At 37.7% G+C, this 16,838-nt stretch overlaps 2 protein-coding genes across 5 annotated transcripts; one reads left to right on the top strand and one right to left on the bottom strand.

The window, feature by feature from the left end:
* Window positions 1–693: 693 nt before the first annotated feature.
* On the bottom strand, window positions 694–16,587 carry LOC135843916 (protein dopey-2). Of its 4 annotated transcripts, none has more exons than XM_065361964.1 (31): window positions 16,456–16,587; window positions 14,865–14,911; window positions 14,600–14,690; window positions 14,322–14,508; window positions 14,072–14,237; window positions 13,782–13,971; window positions 13,505–13,680; window positions 13,071–13,224; window positions 12,804–12,940; window positions 12,508–12,727; window positions 11,571–12,432; window positions 11,199–11,482; window positions 10,984–11,104; window positions 10,775–10,907; window positions 9,621–10,243; window positions 9,248–9,540; window positions 8,626–9,168; window positions 8,253–8,530; window positions 7,825–8,169; window positions 7,550–7,718; window positions 7,347–7,468; window positions 7,113–7,272; window positions 6,640–7,023; window positions 6,398–6,560; window positions 6,162–6,321; window positions 5,870–6,081; window positions 5,641–5,793; window positions 5,345–5,540; window positions 2,038–2,205; window positions 1,340–1,475; window positions 694–1,215 (listed from the first exon to the last, which is right to left on the bottom strand). In XM_065361964.1, exons 1-31 carry the CDS (start codon window positions 16,522–16,524, stop codon window positions 985–987), a joined length of 7,173 nt encoding a protein of 2,390 aa, XP_065218036.1. In that variant the 5' UTR covers window positions 16,525–16,587; the 3' UTR covers window positions 694–984. The 4 variants fall into 4 exon arrangements, with proteins under 4 accessions (XP_065218036.1, XP_065218037.1, XP_065218039.1 ...); XM_065361965.1 differs by having other exon boundaries at window positions 2,038–2,154; XM_065361967.1 differs by lacking the exon at window positions 16,456–16,587 and adding an exon at window positions 15,228–15,428.
* On the top strand, window positions 15,559–16,774 carry LOC135843919 (EEF1A lysine methyltransferase 1). Its single transcript, XM_065361970.1, has 4 exons — window positions 15,559–15,860; window positions 15,998–16,148; window positions 16,215–16,430; window positions 16,530–16,774. Exons 1-4 carry the CDS (start codon window positions 15,702–15,704, stop codon window positions 16,673–16,675), a joined length of 672 nt encoding a protein of 223 aa, XP_065218042.1. The 5' UTR covers window positions 15,559–15,701; the 3' UTR covers window positions 16,676–16,774.
* Window positions 16,775–16,838: the final 64 nt, after the last annotated feature.

Raw genomic sequence — 16,838 nt, 5'->3', positions numbered from 1 at the left:
CTAAAGCTTCATATGTATTTCAGGGAATTTACATAAATTTTAGAAGTTCAACTCAACTGTTGGGATGAATTTTTTTATTTCTGAATAACGATGTGCTCGCTGCTCGAGTGAGTACCTACGTACAAAGGACGTGTGTAAGCAATTACACGGCTAATTAAACAAAATATCCCACCCTCTCTCAACAGGCTTACGAAGAAGAGAATGCGGTTCAGTTGTAATATAAATACGTACATATATACCGTCAAATTGTAAGCGACGGCGTGTAAATAGAAATATGTAGCACCCTTCGTGTGTAACAGGTTGATATGGTTCAAGTTAAATTTCAACTTACGTCTAACAAATAAGATTTATTTGGGTACAAATCCTCAAAGATTGATCTGTTTACTTCACAGTTCACACAACATTGATTTCTTTCAGCCCTTATTCTCTGTTCTAAAAAATGAGGAATTGCTACCATCATTTCCTAACCAAAGGAAAATGTAAAAGTTGAAAATTGAACGTTATTTTCGGGCTCAGTGACTTTCAAATTAGTCAGAAAATGCCAAAAAGCAAAATTTGACAACTTTTATTCAGATCAGTTTTGAGGTCAAAAAAAAATGCAAAAACAAACCAAAATTAAAACTAAACTTGTGAAATCGAGTAGGTAATATCGATACAAATACGGATCCGGACCACATGTCGAAAAATTTCGAATACATCTAAAATACTCTTTATTACTTTTACAGATCACATCGAAAACAAAAACGAGAAAAAAGAATACAAAAAAAATAACAAAATAGGTACCGAGTGAACGGCGATAAAACAGAGAAAAAAAAAGAAGAATAATAATTTCATTCGGTTATTTCATAGTATGCGTGGCTGCAAAGCCGATTGCACAAGCTCTCCTCGACACGATGGGGCATTTATTCCTCACGTGCTGTTTGGTACATACGTTATCAGCGCAAATGATTCCCAATAATAATAATATGTTATATCCGGGACTGTTTATTTCAACTGCGAAGACGACGAATATGGTAACTGTTCCAAGAAATCCAATTCGATTTCTTCCTCGAGCTCGGTAACGCCGCTAACGTGGCCTACTTCGCCTCTACTCAAGGCCGTGAAAAACGGCTGAAGATCTTGCAAAGCGCGAATTTCACGAGCTGAAGGGAGCAGTTTAGCGGTACTTGGAGGCGAATCGGCGAGCTGAGTGTAAGGCGGTGGTGATTCTCCGAACTGCGAATATCGCATAAATATGAATCGTTAAAACAACTGCGTTATTAAGACAGTAAGAGTATAACGCGAGGTGACCGACCGCGATTATTGGTCCGGTCTAGATTCATTTTACTTCAACACTTACTTTATTATTCATCAAAGATGCTATTCTAACAACGTGAGGTACGAAATCGGCGGCACAGCTGCTCGGCGGTATGAATGAAAGATTCTTCGATACATCTGATTGCTGTGCGGCACTTCCTACGAAAGCCCAACGGTACCTGTAATTTTTCAACGTCGAGTGGTCAAATTCGTGCGATATGCAGATTTCTTTGGCTCAGTTTTCAAAGCCAGGATTCGAGGTAAAATGGTGAAAAAAATCGGTCTCCTAACAGATGAGCTTATGAATTATGATATATTTCGACGTTCTCGATTTTTTGTGAAACTGGAATTTCTAAAAAAATTGCCGGAGGCTCCAAACCGGTTTATAACTAGGAATTTCAAAAATCTGCTGGAGACTACAAAACTGCTCAAAACGATTCGAAACTATTTCCAATCAATTCAGGAAGTTCAAAAGATGCTAAGTATTAAATTTCAGCTAATTTTATACAATTTTTGTCCAAAATTTAATATTTTTCAAAAATTTATCGAAAAATACGTTTTAGAACCTAAAATTTCGGTTGCTAATGCATTTTTTTAAATTGGCAGGTTGCCTTTTGGGCTCCTTCTCGACCGTACAAGATAGAAATTGTAAAATTCCACGATTGAAAAATCGTTCGAAGCTCCATTTTCGCGCATTTTTCAACGCTCCCATTAGGGGAAAAAAAGATTAATTCAACTTACATTTGAAACTGAGGTAATCTATCTGCAGGCAATTGCACGGCTAATTTAAGTAACTTGGCTGCAGCTAATTGCAACTGCAACCAATGCGGATGACCGCTAGCGTGAAGTCCGTTATTACTGTTGACAATCCATGGCCAATCCAACGATGATAACACACGAATATGGGACCTGCAAAGTGAAACAAGATGCACATTACATAATTAATACAACAAAATTAGTATAACACAATGTAGGTAATATTTTCTCGTTCAATAAATCTAACGAGAAATACCTTCCCTTTATTTTCTACACTGGGGGGCAAGGGATGAGCCTCTGCGAATGCTTTTTTTAAGAACTGTGAATAAATTTTCTCGGTAAGCTGGCGCCCCATAGAAACAGTAGTTCAACTACTGGCCAATCATCCCATCACCGGTCAATCATGCACCCTACACCCGGGTTAAAACGGCCCTTCTCAGGGCCTCCGACAAGGACACCTCCCTTAAGGATCATGTCCATAAACATAGAGGACCTGTCACGGCCAAAGGAAGTTATACTAGCTGAAATGGTCAAGAACCTGAATATAGACGTGATTGCCATTCAAGAAACACACAGGTGCACAGAAAGCCGGAAGCTAAAAATTGAAGGAATGAAACTTATTATTGATAGACCCCATGAGAAATATAGAAGTGCCATACTAGTTAGTAGTTAAGTTAAACATGGAGCTAATAAGTACTTCACTGTCTGATGAAAACAATGTCGAGATTCTAACAATCAACATGGGAGACTGCTCAATCTCATCAGTTTACAAACCACCAAATGTAGAATTTACATGGACTTCAACAGCCATAGTGTAAGCTGGGGGTATGCTGAAAATGATATAGTAACCCAGATAACATTTTTGTTTCAGAGTGAATCTCAAGTCTATGTCACAAATGGGTAGCAGATCCAATTCTCCAAACCCAACACAGGCCAATTATATGCGAAATTAAGGCGGTCATCAGCCCAATTAAATGTGAAAACTCACCTCTAAGATTCAATTTCAAAAAGGCCAATTGGGAATCTTTTAAACAGGTAATTGAAGAAAAGATGGACAACCTACTGCCAATACCAGAAAATTATGAACTCTTCAATGAAATAGTTAAGAAAGCCTCAAAAGATCATATACCAAGGGGAGCAAAAAAGGAGTATATCTCTGGAATGGAGATGCACCTCATGACACAATATAAGGAGTATGTTAAAAAATTCAATGAAAATCCTTTCAGTGAGGAAACCATTGAACTAGGAAATCAATTAGCAAGTGATATAGCAGAATCTAGACAGAAAAAATGGCAGGAATTAGTAGAAAATCTGGATTTCTGCAAAGATAGCTGAAGAGCCTGGCAACTGTTGAAGAGACTTGATGGAGGCAAAACTCAACAGAGTAATTTCACTTAGGTTACAGCTAACCAAGTAGCCCATCAAGTCATCAACTACTCCTGAATGGCAAGACTGACAGCAAAAGCATCCGAACAAAAGTGGTAAGATGCATGGATGTGGAAGTCAATAACTTTGCCACACCAGTTACTAACAAAGGAGTGAAGTCTGCAATTAAATTGTCCAAAAATAGGAAGGCTGCTGATGTGGATAACATGTACACTGAACAGATCAAACATTTCGGACCAAAGGCAATAAATTGGATCCAAAAAATGTTTAATGCCTGTATAGAAACTTCAAAAATGCCAAGACTATGGTGACAGGCACATGTTATTGCATTATAGAAACCAGGCAAAGATGCAAATGGCCCAAAGAGTTACAGGCTTATCTCCCTGTTGTGTCATCTATACAAGATCTTTGAAAGAGTCATTCTAAATCGCATGGCTGACTGCATAGATGAGGGGCTAATCAGATAGCAGGCTGGATTTAGACCAGGAAAATCATGCACTGGCCAGATATTACTCTTAACACAGCACATTTAAGATGGCTTTGACAAGAAGAAAGTCACTGGAGTAGTGTTTGATACAGTGTGCCATCGAGTACTCCAGTATAAGGTGTACTAACTTACAAAGGATTTTAAATTTACACAGATAGTCACTATGTTGATGAAAGACAGAAGATTCTATGTGACACTCAATGGTAAACACAGCACCTGGAGGCGGCAAAAGAATGGATTGCCTCAGAGCAGTGTTTTGGTCACCGATTCTCTTCAACATTTACACCAATGACCAACCAATTTGACCAGATACTAACCACTTTCTGTATGCAGATGATCTTGCACCAACTGCCCAACATAATACGTTTGCGGAGGTGGAGGACACACTAAACCAGGCTATAGAAGAACTGGACACATATTATAAAGATAACCACCTCAAACCAAATCCGACAAAGACAGAGACATGCTCTTTTCATCTCAGAAATCGTGAAGCAAAACGACAATTGAATATTTGATGGGGTGGAACAGATCTGAAGCATGCAGATAACCCCAAATACCTGGGTGTAACCCTAGATAGGTCCTTGACCTACAAAAGGCACTGTGAGGCAACTAAAATGAAAGTTGCAGCTAGAACAAATATAATTCGACCCAAGTCATGAGAGCATCTGCACTGGCACTGTGCTATTCAGTGGGAGAGTATGCCTGCCCTGTTTGGAGTTGTTCAGCACATGCAAGCAAAGTCGATATACCTTTAAACAAAGCATGTAGATTGGTGACAGGGTGCTTACACCCAACATCATTGAATAACCTATTTGAGTTTAGTGGAGTTGGCCCACCAGCAGTCAGATGTGAAGTTGCATCCATAGTAGAGAAGACAAAGATGCTAAAGAATCCGCTGCATCCTATGTATGGATATGAAGAACTGGTAGAAACCCACCTCAAATCTAGACACAGTTTCATGAAAACAGACGTTGAAGAACTAAAAGATACCCCTAGCACAGATAGATGTCGCATATGGAATGCAGGTGTTAAGGGAAGAACTAGGCAGGAAGCCCTATCAAGTGGAGAATATTTGAAATATGAACTGTGGAAAACACTAAACAGATTGAGGAGCTGAGTCACACGATCTAAGTACAACCTTCATAGATGGCAGTTGGCTGATGATGATCTGTGTGAATGCGGCGATGTTCAGACTGACAGACACTTATTTGAGTGTGAACCATCAGGAAAAATCGATCCTGGAAAATTAAATGGGGCACTTGACGATGAAGCAATTAGATTCCTGGAGTACTTGCAGGAGAAGGGTATTTAGATTTAGATGTAGATTAAGATTTAGATTGAGTTTTGCATGTTAATTTAGGCATGTCGACCGGATACGAGAAAAAAAAATCTCTACACTAAGATCCGTCAACTACTCACCCGAACTCTTCGGTATCAGTAGAAAGTTCGTGTTCCATTTGCAACATAACTTGTACCATTTCGGTGATAATGGCTGGCCAAAGTGACGTAATATGATGCGAAGACATGCGAAGCAGAAGTACTCGAAAACATAAAAATACTTGAGCTTGAATACCAGGAGTGCTCTGAGGTAATTTCAAGCTATCGGTGATTTTTTCTGCAAAAAACAAACAAAATTTAAGAGAAAAAAAAACGAAATATAATTTATATAGCTCTTTGTAGTAGAATAACCAACGACTTGGAGCAACAATAATTACCTTGTATATCAGGCATATGCTTATGAAACTGATCCTGTTCGCTGCAGAGTATAACAAATGCCAGTCTTTTCAGCACCTGCGACCTTTGTTCGTACTCTTGATCTTTACTCGAGAATAAATTCAACGCGTTATTTTGATTTAGAGGCACTCGACCTAGACAATGAGAAGATTTACAAATTAATATGCTTTCTTTGACCGAAACAATCAGCAAACCGTCTTTATATCTTACTCAATAGATCTCTGAACGAAGAAATATCTTGCGACATTAGATTATCGACGATTACTCTCCAATGCCTTAAGCTTCTGACTTCCATTTGAAACAGGCTCGAATCCAGAAGTAAATCCATGACATCTTTTCTCCACGCTTTACGCGTGTACTGATATCCGGAAATACTGGCTACTAGTTGCGAACACGCGTAAAAACTATTGGCGTTTTTCTGGCTGCGAATAAATAAAAAAGTAGGCAAAATAAACTCGTCGTCTTCGATGCAGACGAATAAACGCAAACAACGGATACGTACGTGTGATTTTTCAGATAAGGAGTAATATTATACATGACGTTTATCAACAATGTGACGAGTTTTTCTTTATCTTGATTCGTGTACACGGTATCTAGTAACGGGATCAGTAATTCGGCCAACACCAGTTGAGCTGCGACGCTGAATTGGGCAGTGGCAGAATCTACGGCAGGAAGATTTCGATCGTTAGCATTTATGGAGGGAAACCAGAGCGCGGTTGGTTCGCATTATCGACTTACTTTGCTTATCCGAATCCTTGCTGAATAAAAGACTAGGAGTCAGGACACTAGTAACACCACTCATCGGCGACGAAGAATCATTTTCACGAACAGCTAGATTCCTACGTAACCAAGTCGTCTGTTCTAATCCAGCACCGGCAATCTGGGTGCATAATTCGACCATCTGTTCGAAGAAAACCGTACAATGGATTAATACGCGAGTAAAAAAATCGGAATCTATTGCAAAAATTACGCGATACTACCTTGATAATGATATCTTGTAAATCTTTGAAATCTTTTTTATCCATGAGACGATCGGGTGTCGAAGGCATTCGATTAACGAAATGGCTCACAGCGGCGCATAATAAAAACTGAGATCTCGTACTGACGTTGGGTGCTTCTTTCAACAAAGGCAATAGACAATTCCAGCATTCCATCAGACGCGGTATGGTTATTAGTTGAATGTAATGAACGAGCACTTCCAAAGCGCTGATTTCGATTTCGGTGCTATTTTCGCCACCAAATGTGAATTGTTGTTTGATTATTCGATGCATGGTGTTCATGAGGATATCCGGACTGACGGAATTCAAAGAGCTGATCAAATGCACGAGGACTGATTGATCTTTTGAAGCTTCCGGAACTACGGTCTAAAAGACGAATGAAATATTAGCGAATACAAAAGGCACTGGTTCGAGTCGAAGAATGAGTTGATTACTCGCAATACACAAATATGTACCATTTTCGATGGACTCGAGATAACGAACGATCTTTTATCCTTCCATACGATGGCAACGGATACGAAAAAGTGCATACTATGATGAACTGCGATAGGATTGAGTAAATTCAAAATTTGACTCTTCACAACGAGTAAACTTCCAGCAACGTTTTCATATTCTCTGAAGAAAGTTAAAAAATACGTCAAAAGGCGTCGTAACGGTTGAAACGAGCCAAAAGTACATTAAATACCAACCTTTGCTTGGACGATGTGATAGTCTGCCACAGAGTAGAAACGCTGAAGAAAATCTTCGGTAAATTGTGCAATACCGATTCTTTAGCTTCCGGGCACGTGTTTCGGTTACCGTTACAAAAATTCTGTAATGAAAATCGCACGAATTAATCTTTCTCGTAATTCAATAAACACCTAGTTGATAATTTTTGATTCGAAATCATTACCCCGATGTTGGGAAAATCGCTATACATCTGGAACAGGCCGTTGAACGTTCTCAACGAAGTAGTATCGGTGACAGGTTTCAACATGAGTTGGGTTACTTGGTCGAGTACGCAGTAATGCGACAGAATGGTCAAGGCGTCCAACAGAATCACCATGTAATTAAAAGGTATACTGTAAACAAAAAATAAAAAATAACACAAAAATCCGACCACATAATAAATTGCAAACGAAATAAGAAACCTAAAAACGATCCCTTCGGATAAATACGTTCACTCACCTTTGTTTCATTCGATAATCGACCGATTTGATGTAAACATCCGAAGATACTTCGATGTTCCAGCAAATTTGTCGAATAACTTTAACGACGATTTTAGGTAATGATTTTTTAAAATATGGTAAACAGGTGATAATGAAGGATATGACACGTTCGTGGTTCGGTCTAGCGCACGGATTAGGTTCTAGCATTTTTTTCAATAAGTGCAAGAACAAAGGTTGCTGGATGATTTGACGATCGCAAATGTAATCGCATTTTATCGAAATATCTTCGTCGTTATCGGTCACGTTCACCGTGTTTTCTTCTTGATAGATATCGTTTTCCAAAACAATCAAAGATAAAAGCAATCTAAGCGAGAAAAATGCATAATTGATCAATATTACAGTAGAGAAAAAAATCTAGAAAAATGCGAAAGGATAGAATTATAGTACCTTAAAAATTGTATCTGGAAAGCCTGATTGTATTCGCAGACATTATCGGAAGATTTATTCCTTTTACGATTAAATACGAGTATCTCTTTGATGAACAAGTGTAGATTTTGATTATCGTCGTATAAACAGCACCAAACGCAATGAAGAGCAATTTTTTGAACTTTGCATCGACTCAAAAGCTCTCGAATAAACGGAGCCATTTCGTTCTTGTTGCTCTGAACGACTCCGCACAATTGGAAAAATATTTGCGAAAGTAATTCTATACTAGCCAATTGCACCTGCAACAAAAAATAAATTAATAAAATATCTTATCTACTTCGGTCCACAAATATTTTATGGAAAAAAATCATAATCAACGATGCTTTAAACGCACCTGTTTATTTCCGAAAATTTCCTTCTCAGTCAACTTCGGGTTTCCACTATTTGGATAATAGCTCCGTACATAATACAAGCAAATAGTAATCAACACCTCGAGGTAAGTGGTATTTTTGCTGAACGCTTCCATGGATTTCTCTTCGCATTGGAAACCTCTAGCGAAAATCGAATTACGATGTTTCAATAACAAATGCACAAGAGGAGACGAACTCGGTACCACTGTCGTTGACGTAGCGAACAAGAAAGCTTTAGCGTTCACCGTTAAAATATCTCGAAATTTGTTCAAAGTGTACAGAATTCTATTCGTATCGTATAAATCGCAATACAGCAACATATGCGAATAAAATTGCACAGCTCCTAGGTTCGAGCTGAATTTCTCCAATTGTTTGTTATCGATTTCAGCGTATTTTCTGCACCTGGTTTCTTCTTCGTCGGCGTAACTGTCTTCTTTTTCGTACTCCAGAGTAACCGAAGAGCATCCGCTGTTACAGCTGATAGCCGAATCGGCTTCTTCTTCTTTTTCACATTCTATTGATTTATCCTACGACAAGATCGAACAACCATTAATACGTTTTTATTCGTAGAGAGAGGTAAGAGAGATCGAAGAAAAAGATACGAACCGATTTCTTTCCACCGACGACGTTGTCAACGATTTCTGTAAGTACATCTTCGATGACAGCTTTAGCGATATTTATTCCTTCGGTTTTACCGTTCGAAAGAAACGCGAACGAAGTATTCTTGTTGGAATTTGTATTAGTATTATCTCGTCCGGAAAACGACAAGCTACGAACTAACTCGCCATTTTTCGAATCGTCGTCGATGTTTTCCTTGGAAAATCCGTTATCAGAGACGAAACTACGTGATTTCTTCATCTCGCCGGTACCGGTATTACACTTGATCGTATCCATAGAACCTGAATCAAAAATAAGATTGAAATCAAACACTATCGTCATCGACTCATCGCTCACTATCGAAACAATCATAATCGCATACCTAATTTATCTTTGATCAACGGTAACGTATTGAATCTTTGTAAACTGTCTTTGCTACCTTCGGAAGCGGAAATACTCCTTTCTCTATCCTCCATCGAATCGAACTCAGATACCGTTTGCGATACTTCGGCAGCATCGTCAATCGATCCTCGATCGATGAAAACCGATATGTTTTGTAAAAAAGGTAATTTCTTAACGTATTCTCGACACGGAACGTTTTCAGCGTTAACGCTTTTACTAGATTTAATGGAAATATCATCGATGCTATCATTTTTCGTAGGTTGATTATTTATAACGTTGAAATTAGTATCTTGTATCGCATTTGATGGTAAGATATTCTGAATCAAATGGTAGGTGACCGGGTTACCGAACGTCGAACATATTGCAAATATGGCCGAATTCTCGCTATCTAAAGATTGATTGTCGCTTTGAAGATGTTGTTGTATTTTAGCATGCGATATGCTAACACGAGCAGTGTTTCGTTCTATTAAAATCAGAAGCAACGGTTCTACTATTCTGGCGCAATCACCTCGCATTAGCGAATGAAATAACCAGCTTTCGGCTTCTATTTTCAAACAATTGCTTTCTTTGATTGGTAAAACGTCCAAGATTTTCAACATGCATCTGAAAGATTTCGAATTTCGATAAATATATTATACAAATTCATTATTCAACAGCAAGCGTACGACGTCAAACACAGGACGTACGAAATCAGTCCACAGTCTTCGTCTCCGCACGTTCGGTATTCGGTATAATTGTTATCAGTAGGAAATTTAAACATGCAATATTATTTCCGCATTCAACGATTAAATTATTCTAAAATATTATACTTTGGATATTATTTGAGATATTTCAGAAATCTCAGTTATTAATTTTGAAAAAATGGAAATCATGATTAAATTTTGGACAAAAAAACGCCTACGCGTTATCAGCTGTTTGTCCAAAATTCTGAAAATTCACTCCTACTATATTCTTTTATTTTTCATTCAATATTTCTCGAACGATTTTCAAACAACACGTTATTCCGAAACACATATCGGAATTTTTTCAAATTTCATCGCCTATTGTCCAAAGTATCATGATCCTAAACTTTAGCACTGATCTCGTACGAACTACGAAGACGAACAGTACTTTATATTTTGCAAAAATACTTACTTATAGAATGTATCCTCAGTATGAGGAGTATTACTACACTTGACTACTTCTCTACTGATATGCCATAATTTCACAAATTTGCGGAATGCTTCTAAACGTTTAGATTCTTCTAATAGATGAGATAATGAATCGCCTGAGGATATTGAACGATCGTTAGCTCCGAATGAATATTGAAAACTATGTAAATCTACTAATAATTAACAACCAACCTATGCAATTCTCAATGGCATTGGGAATATTGAGAGTATTCTGTAATTGGCATATCAGTTCGGCACATTTTACTTCGTACGTAGGGTCACCAAGATGCAACCAAAGCCAATGTATTATAACCTACGAGCATCGTTTAATAATTCAAATGCATTCGAAATCGTGAATTTCATCGCAACTACGATCACGTAATTAATGTAATTATCACAATACTAACCTGAAATACGTTAGTTTGATATTCGATGAATAGTAACTGACTGGGTGTTAGTAATGGAACGAAAACGACTACGGTAACGACTTGGTTCGATGAGGAATTATTTGAATTGGATGATACGGCATGCTGAGTATACATTTCAGAACGCCGACAAAGAAGTGCCAAGTCTAATAAAGTAGAAATGGCGACTAGCTGAAGAGGTACAGCGATGTTTCCCAGCCAGCAGGAACATATTATAATAGATTTCAGCCATTCCGGTAATACGTTTTCTTTGTCGATTTGCGTATCTGAATGAGAAATACGAACGTTAAATTTCATTACTTACCCACGTACCATTTTTTTCATGAAACGATTCAACGAAAGAAATCATCTTACCATTGAATAAATTAGCCGAAGGAACCGAAGTTTGGAATGTAGACAACTCGATTAATAATTTCGAAGCGAATGCTACGGCTTCTTTCCACTCCATTCCGATATTCTTTTTACTCTGAGTAATACTAGAGAAGCCGCAATCGAGATCTCTTCTCGAATTGAACGGAACAGGGAACGAATTCAAATTCGAATAATTCTGTCTGGAATTCCTGCACAGTATTTCACGTAACAGCAATTCCAAATACTTGGCTTTATCTTCGGCAGCCGCATCGGGTGATTTAACCAGTAATAATTTAAATAAACTAGAAATATTCCTAGTTTCGCCGATTTTCAGTCTAACACCGTAGATAAAAGTGACGTAGAACTTTTTATAGTGCTCTAGGCATTTTTCCATCGATGTGACTTCTTCTTCGACAAGATTATCGTCAATTTGATCGGTACTGTCGTCCGATTCGGATTTATCAATCGATGATTCGGTACTGTCGCGACTATTAGGACTAGATACGGGTTTAGATGGTCTTTTTTTATCCGATTTATCACCGGACAAGTCGCTAGTTTGTAGTTGAATTATTTTACCGGGTTCGGCCATTTTATTTTCACTCGTTAAAACGGTGTAGTTTTCGTTATCGTAATTATCGCAAACTGAGCTCGCCGTATGCGATATTAGCACCGGAGATCGAACTTTTGACAGAATCTTTAAACATAATTTCAACGAAGCGGCTACTTGAGCTGCGTTAATAGTATCACAGTGATCGTTCAACGAGGTAATAATGTGTAGAAATAAATCCGGTAAGTACTCGCTGAAAGTTTCCGAGTAAATTTCCAAAGATAACGAGTCCAGTAAGAATATGATTATGCTACAGACCTGCGAAAATTAATCAACGTTAAGATACTGCGTTGATAAAGGTATTTTTGTACAGTTGCAGAATACTTTGCTTACTTCCATTAATGCTGGGTCGCCGCTACCGACCGGTTTCACGTTTTCGTCCTCGTCTTCGGTGGTAAGAGGCATTTTACGGCAAGCGTCTGAGAACAAAACACCTACGTATTGCCACAGATAGCGCGGTTCCAAAGAACTGAATAATAGATTAGCTGATTTTAATAACTCGCTTCCGTTGGATGCTTTACTGCCGGGATCTTTCCAGCTCAGGTATAGTAGTCTGAGGGCGAAAAACAATCATAATTGGTTAAGAATTCGTTATTGAAGTATTTTTAGCCGTTTTTTTTTCGGGTTACCTGAATACTTCGAATAATATATCATCCAAGATAACGGGTCCGATATCACTTTTATCTAGAAGCGAAATTAATATTCGGTATGGTCTTAGATCGTGAGGATTTTCACACGTAGCGTTTTTCAGCACACGCTGTATAGCCTGAAAAATATAAAATACCATCGTCACATTATCTATGAAATTCTTCTGTCAAAATCAAACGCATTTTACGTTTTCTAAAAATATCCAAAGGGCGATTATTTGTAGTTCGGAAAACCAGCGAAGTACTTACACTAATTAACAGCTCTTTAGAATAAGCTTTGAAATATTGATCAGCTGTGCCCAATTTTCTATCATCGGACTGCTTTACATGATCGATTAAATCTTTACTAGGAGATGTGGAATTTGACGTAATGTCGGACCCGAGAAGCCACGCGTATAAACGTCTGAAATAAGTACAAATCGTAGGTATTGATTGTTTCGATAATTGTGTAGACGCATCCCCATAGTGTACAAACTTTGGTAATACGAACACGAGATGTTTAATAAATAAGTTAACAGTCAACGCAGGTTTGTGTGTACAATCTGTTGCTCAACGTGACGTAGGTAATAATTAAATCAATACACGCGAGCTCAGAAATAAAAAATGACTAAATCCATCTCGAGTACCGTACAATCACCGTAAGTTCGCAAGAGAGGAGTGATTTTTCAAATAAACCTCCGTACCTATTCAAGGACATATCCCTTCTCAACAATGTGACAAGAACAGAAGTGAGTAACAGCTGGCAATGTTCTTTTGATAAAATATTATTATGCATCGGGAAGCCGGCTAGTAAAAAATCGAGAGCGCTGCGTTGAATTAGAACGCTCGAATCTTGAAAACACGTACATAAACCATTCACCTGTGAAATAATGTCGTAATTAATACTCCGAAGAAGAAAAAAAACAACCGCTGAGCTCTAAGTACTCTATAGGCGTGTATTCGTCGTTCGACGATCATTACCATCAATTCGACATCGTTTCCCATTAAATACATTTGCTCCTTCATAGTCAAATGTTTATCGAAATGCGACAAGATGAATGAAATGGCAGGCAATCGGACTGCGGCGTTCGATGTTAGACATTCCCATAAGCATGTGTAAAATACTGACGGATTCACGCCCATGCAAACTTTCTCTAATAATGAATTTGTCCTAGAAAAATGATAGCAGCGGAGAGTCAAGGATAATCGATAACTTTAATTTGAAGATTCACGGTTAACGAAAAACGATAATAGCACTGCTACTGCGATACCTTTCGTAGTAATCAGTTCCTTCTTCGAGTCCGGGTAAAACCCCGCTGAGAAATCCGTTCAAGCCAGGAACTAATCGTTCGCCCAAAGGAACGAAATGCGTTTCGTAAATTGTCAATAAGCATTGTTTAACGTTCGTATAAGCGTGTCCGAGTAGAGGAAACAAACCTACGGCGACGAATAATGTCAATTCATTAATATAGGTACACGAAACGCGATAATTTCTTTCAAGGTTTTAAGTTTTCTGCTCACCAGAGCCATAAATAAATAACTCTTGACTGAGACGATTCGTTCCCATGGTGCGAAACATGATATCGTAAGTGTCCAGTGCTTTTAGGTGCACGCCCGAAGGTAAATGTGGATGTAAACATTGCGCTAATCGTTTACTTATTTTCATACGACGAGGTATCACTGGATACTTGGTATGATTCAACAAAATCTACGACAAAATAAACGTAGCTGATTAGTTACACACGAGGTACCAGGTATATTAGCCATTAGGTTAACAAAAATGACTCATCGCCATCTACCTTGTTGAGTTTTCCCAGAAATGAGATGAGATCTGCCCAATCACTGGTGTATTCGAAGCTCTTGAGAGCTTTATCGATAGACGTGACATATCTAGATGGGGGAAAAAAAATAGAAAACGTCAATTACCAATCAATATCTGTTCTTATAAATTATACACAGAAAATTGCACAAATTGATGAAAATACGTGGAAGTTGACCTGCTCTTTGTCTAGAAATAAGTACATATTTCGACGCAACACAGTGATACAGAATTTGTATACGTACTTTTTGAATTTCTTGTTTCGATCGACAGACATACCAGTCGAGTAATGCTGTAAAAAAACTATCAATCAATATAATAAAGTAACGATATAACTTACATTCTGTACTTCGAGTCGTTCATTAATTCATATTCTTCAAACGCGACAGAACTCATTTTCGAAAGTTTATGTTGAGTAGGACGTACTTGAGATGGGCAAACTTTTACGTAAAATCAAATAAACTCACTCAATAATTAATGAATGTAATGGGTGTTAAGTCATTTTTGCTACAACGGAGATTACCCATATCAACATTTAACGTCGACATAGTCTATTTTATAATCGTAACACTACCATTATTTTAAGATTATAAAAATTTTATCATCACCTTTTTCTTCACTTGCGCAAATTACACATCACTGAACGCTCCAAGTCAGACGTAATCTACGTTGGGTAACACTGGATTTCTCTTTTCGTTGAAAAAAGTTCACGATATTTTGCGACGAAATTAGAGCATTCTTTCGCTTTGGGGTTTTCAATTGGCAAAAAAGCCTCCGAATAATACTTTTTCACTTCGTCGAACTCGTCAATTTTTTTTAAAAAGGCACAAACGCGGTAAGAACCGACCGTACTTAATTAACCTCATTACATAAAAAGTTATCTAGAATGGCAACAATACTTTATCCTTATCACTATTTATACACACTTGCTTATCTCTCTCGACTTGAGGATAATTTAATTTTTTACGAGTTTGCAGGTATGTAGCGTAGTAGCAGGTAATCTCGGCTAAATTTCTAGTTTAAATTTCAAAATAAAAGTGTTCCACGCTTCCTTCGACTATCGTAAACGTTAAATTATTAACATGACTGACGAAGACGATAACGACGACATGCCATGTCTTTCTACCGAAGCTATGCTCGCTTTACAAGAGTTCATGAACGAGAAACAAATGCAAAATAATCTGAGCTCCGATTCAAATACCGATGAACCGCTAAAAGTGAACGATATTGAGGAAAATTGGGTAAAAATTATTGAAATTTTGAATAGAAAAATGGAAGATCTGTAAACAGAAACCGAACACAAAAATAATCCGAAGCAGTACACTCTGGTACGAAAATACCGGCGATAAAATTGAAAAATTTGTGTAATTTGTTTCAGCAACTGAGCCAGTTCTGGTACGATGACCAAACTGCCGAACAGCTAAGTTCCGAAGCACTAAATGAGATTGAAAATAGTGGGAAAATAGCCCTAATAGGATGCCCATCTATATATTACTTTTTAAAGAAACGAATCAACGATTCAGTCTCCAGTATGTACAATAATGCAATCACTCGATCAATTTCATGTTATCGTAAATTAACAATTCATTTTACAGTCAGGTTATTAGATGTTGACAAACGATTCTCAGCTTACAAAGACGATTTCATTTATTACGATTACAACGAACCATTACCACCGCACATAAAAGACCAATGGAAAAATTATTTCGATATTGTCGTACTCGATCCTCCATTCCTTTCGGAAGAATGTTTCCTGAAATGTGCCCTTACCGCGAAATACCTCGCTAAAGATAAAATTATAATATGTACAGGTAAATGATTATATAGGTGACATACGTGTTGAGTTATTCTGCACGAATCACAACCGCTGACGTGATAACATTTTGCGTTTAATTTTTTATACATTTCAGGAGCTGTGATGGAATCGTTCGTTAAAAAAGTACTGAACGCAAACAAGACAACTTTCGAACCAAAGCACAAGAATAATCTGGCGAATGAATTCTGTTGTTATATAAACTATTCGAGTAAATCTTTGAAATTGGCTTCAGAGTCGTAGCCCGACGCAATGATACAATCCAACTTGTAAATGTTTTCTTACAAAAATCGTCGCTGTAAATATTTATACTGCTAATATAAACATTTGCTGTGAAACTTACTAGGATGAGTCGATTTTTCAAAAACGTTAATTCGTATCGTCAAACAATCAACTCGTGATCACT

This window comes from Planococcus citri, chromosome 4, assembly GCF_950023065.1.
Source record: "Planococcus citri chromosome 4, ihPlaCitr1.1, whole genome shotgun sequence".
Taxonomy (NCBI): Eukaryota; Metazoa; Arthropoda; class Insecta; order Hemiptera; family Pseudococcidae; genus Planococcus; species Planococcus citri.
This window is presented reverse-complemented; position numbering and strand designations above follow the sequence as displayed.

Excerpts from the sequence above, each read along its gene's own strand:
- LOC135843919 (XM_065361970.1), top strand. The coding sequence starts at position 15,702 with ATGACTGACGAAGACGATAACGACGACATGCCATGTCTTTCTACCGAA. Across the intron at positions 15,861-15,997 it reads ACGATATTGAGGAAAATTGG|CAACTGAGCCAGTTCTGGTA; the intron begins GTAAAAATTATT and ends AATTTGTTTCAG. Across the intron at positions 16,431-16,529 it reads TAAAATTATAATATGTACAG|GAGCTGTGATGGAATCGTTC; the intron begins GTAAATGATTAT and ends TATACATTTCAG.
- LOC135843916 (XM_065361964.1), bottom strand. The coding sequence starts at position 16,524 with ATGTATAAAAAATTAAACGCAAAATGTTATCACGTCAGCGGTTGTGAT. Across the intron at positions 14,238-14,321 it reads GTTATTTATTTATGGCTCTG|GTTTGTTTCCTCTACTCGGA; the intron begins GTGAGCAGAAAA and ends TCGTCGCCGTAG. Across the intron at positions 6,082-6,161 it reads CCTTATCTGAAAAATCACAC|CCAGAAAAACGCCAATAGTT; the intron begins GTACGTATCCGT and ends ATTTATTCGCAG.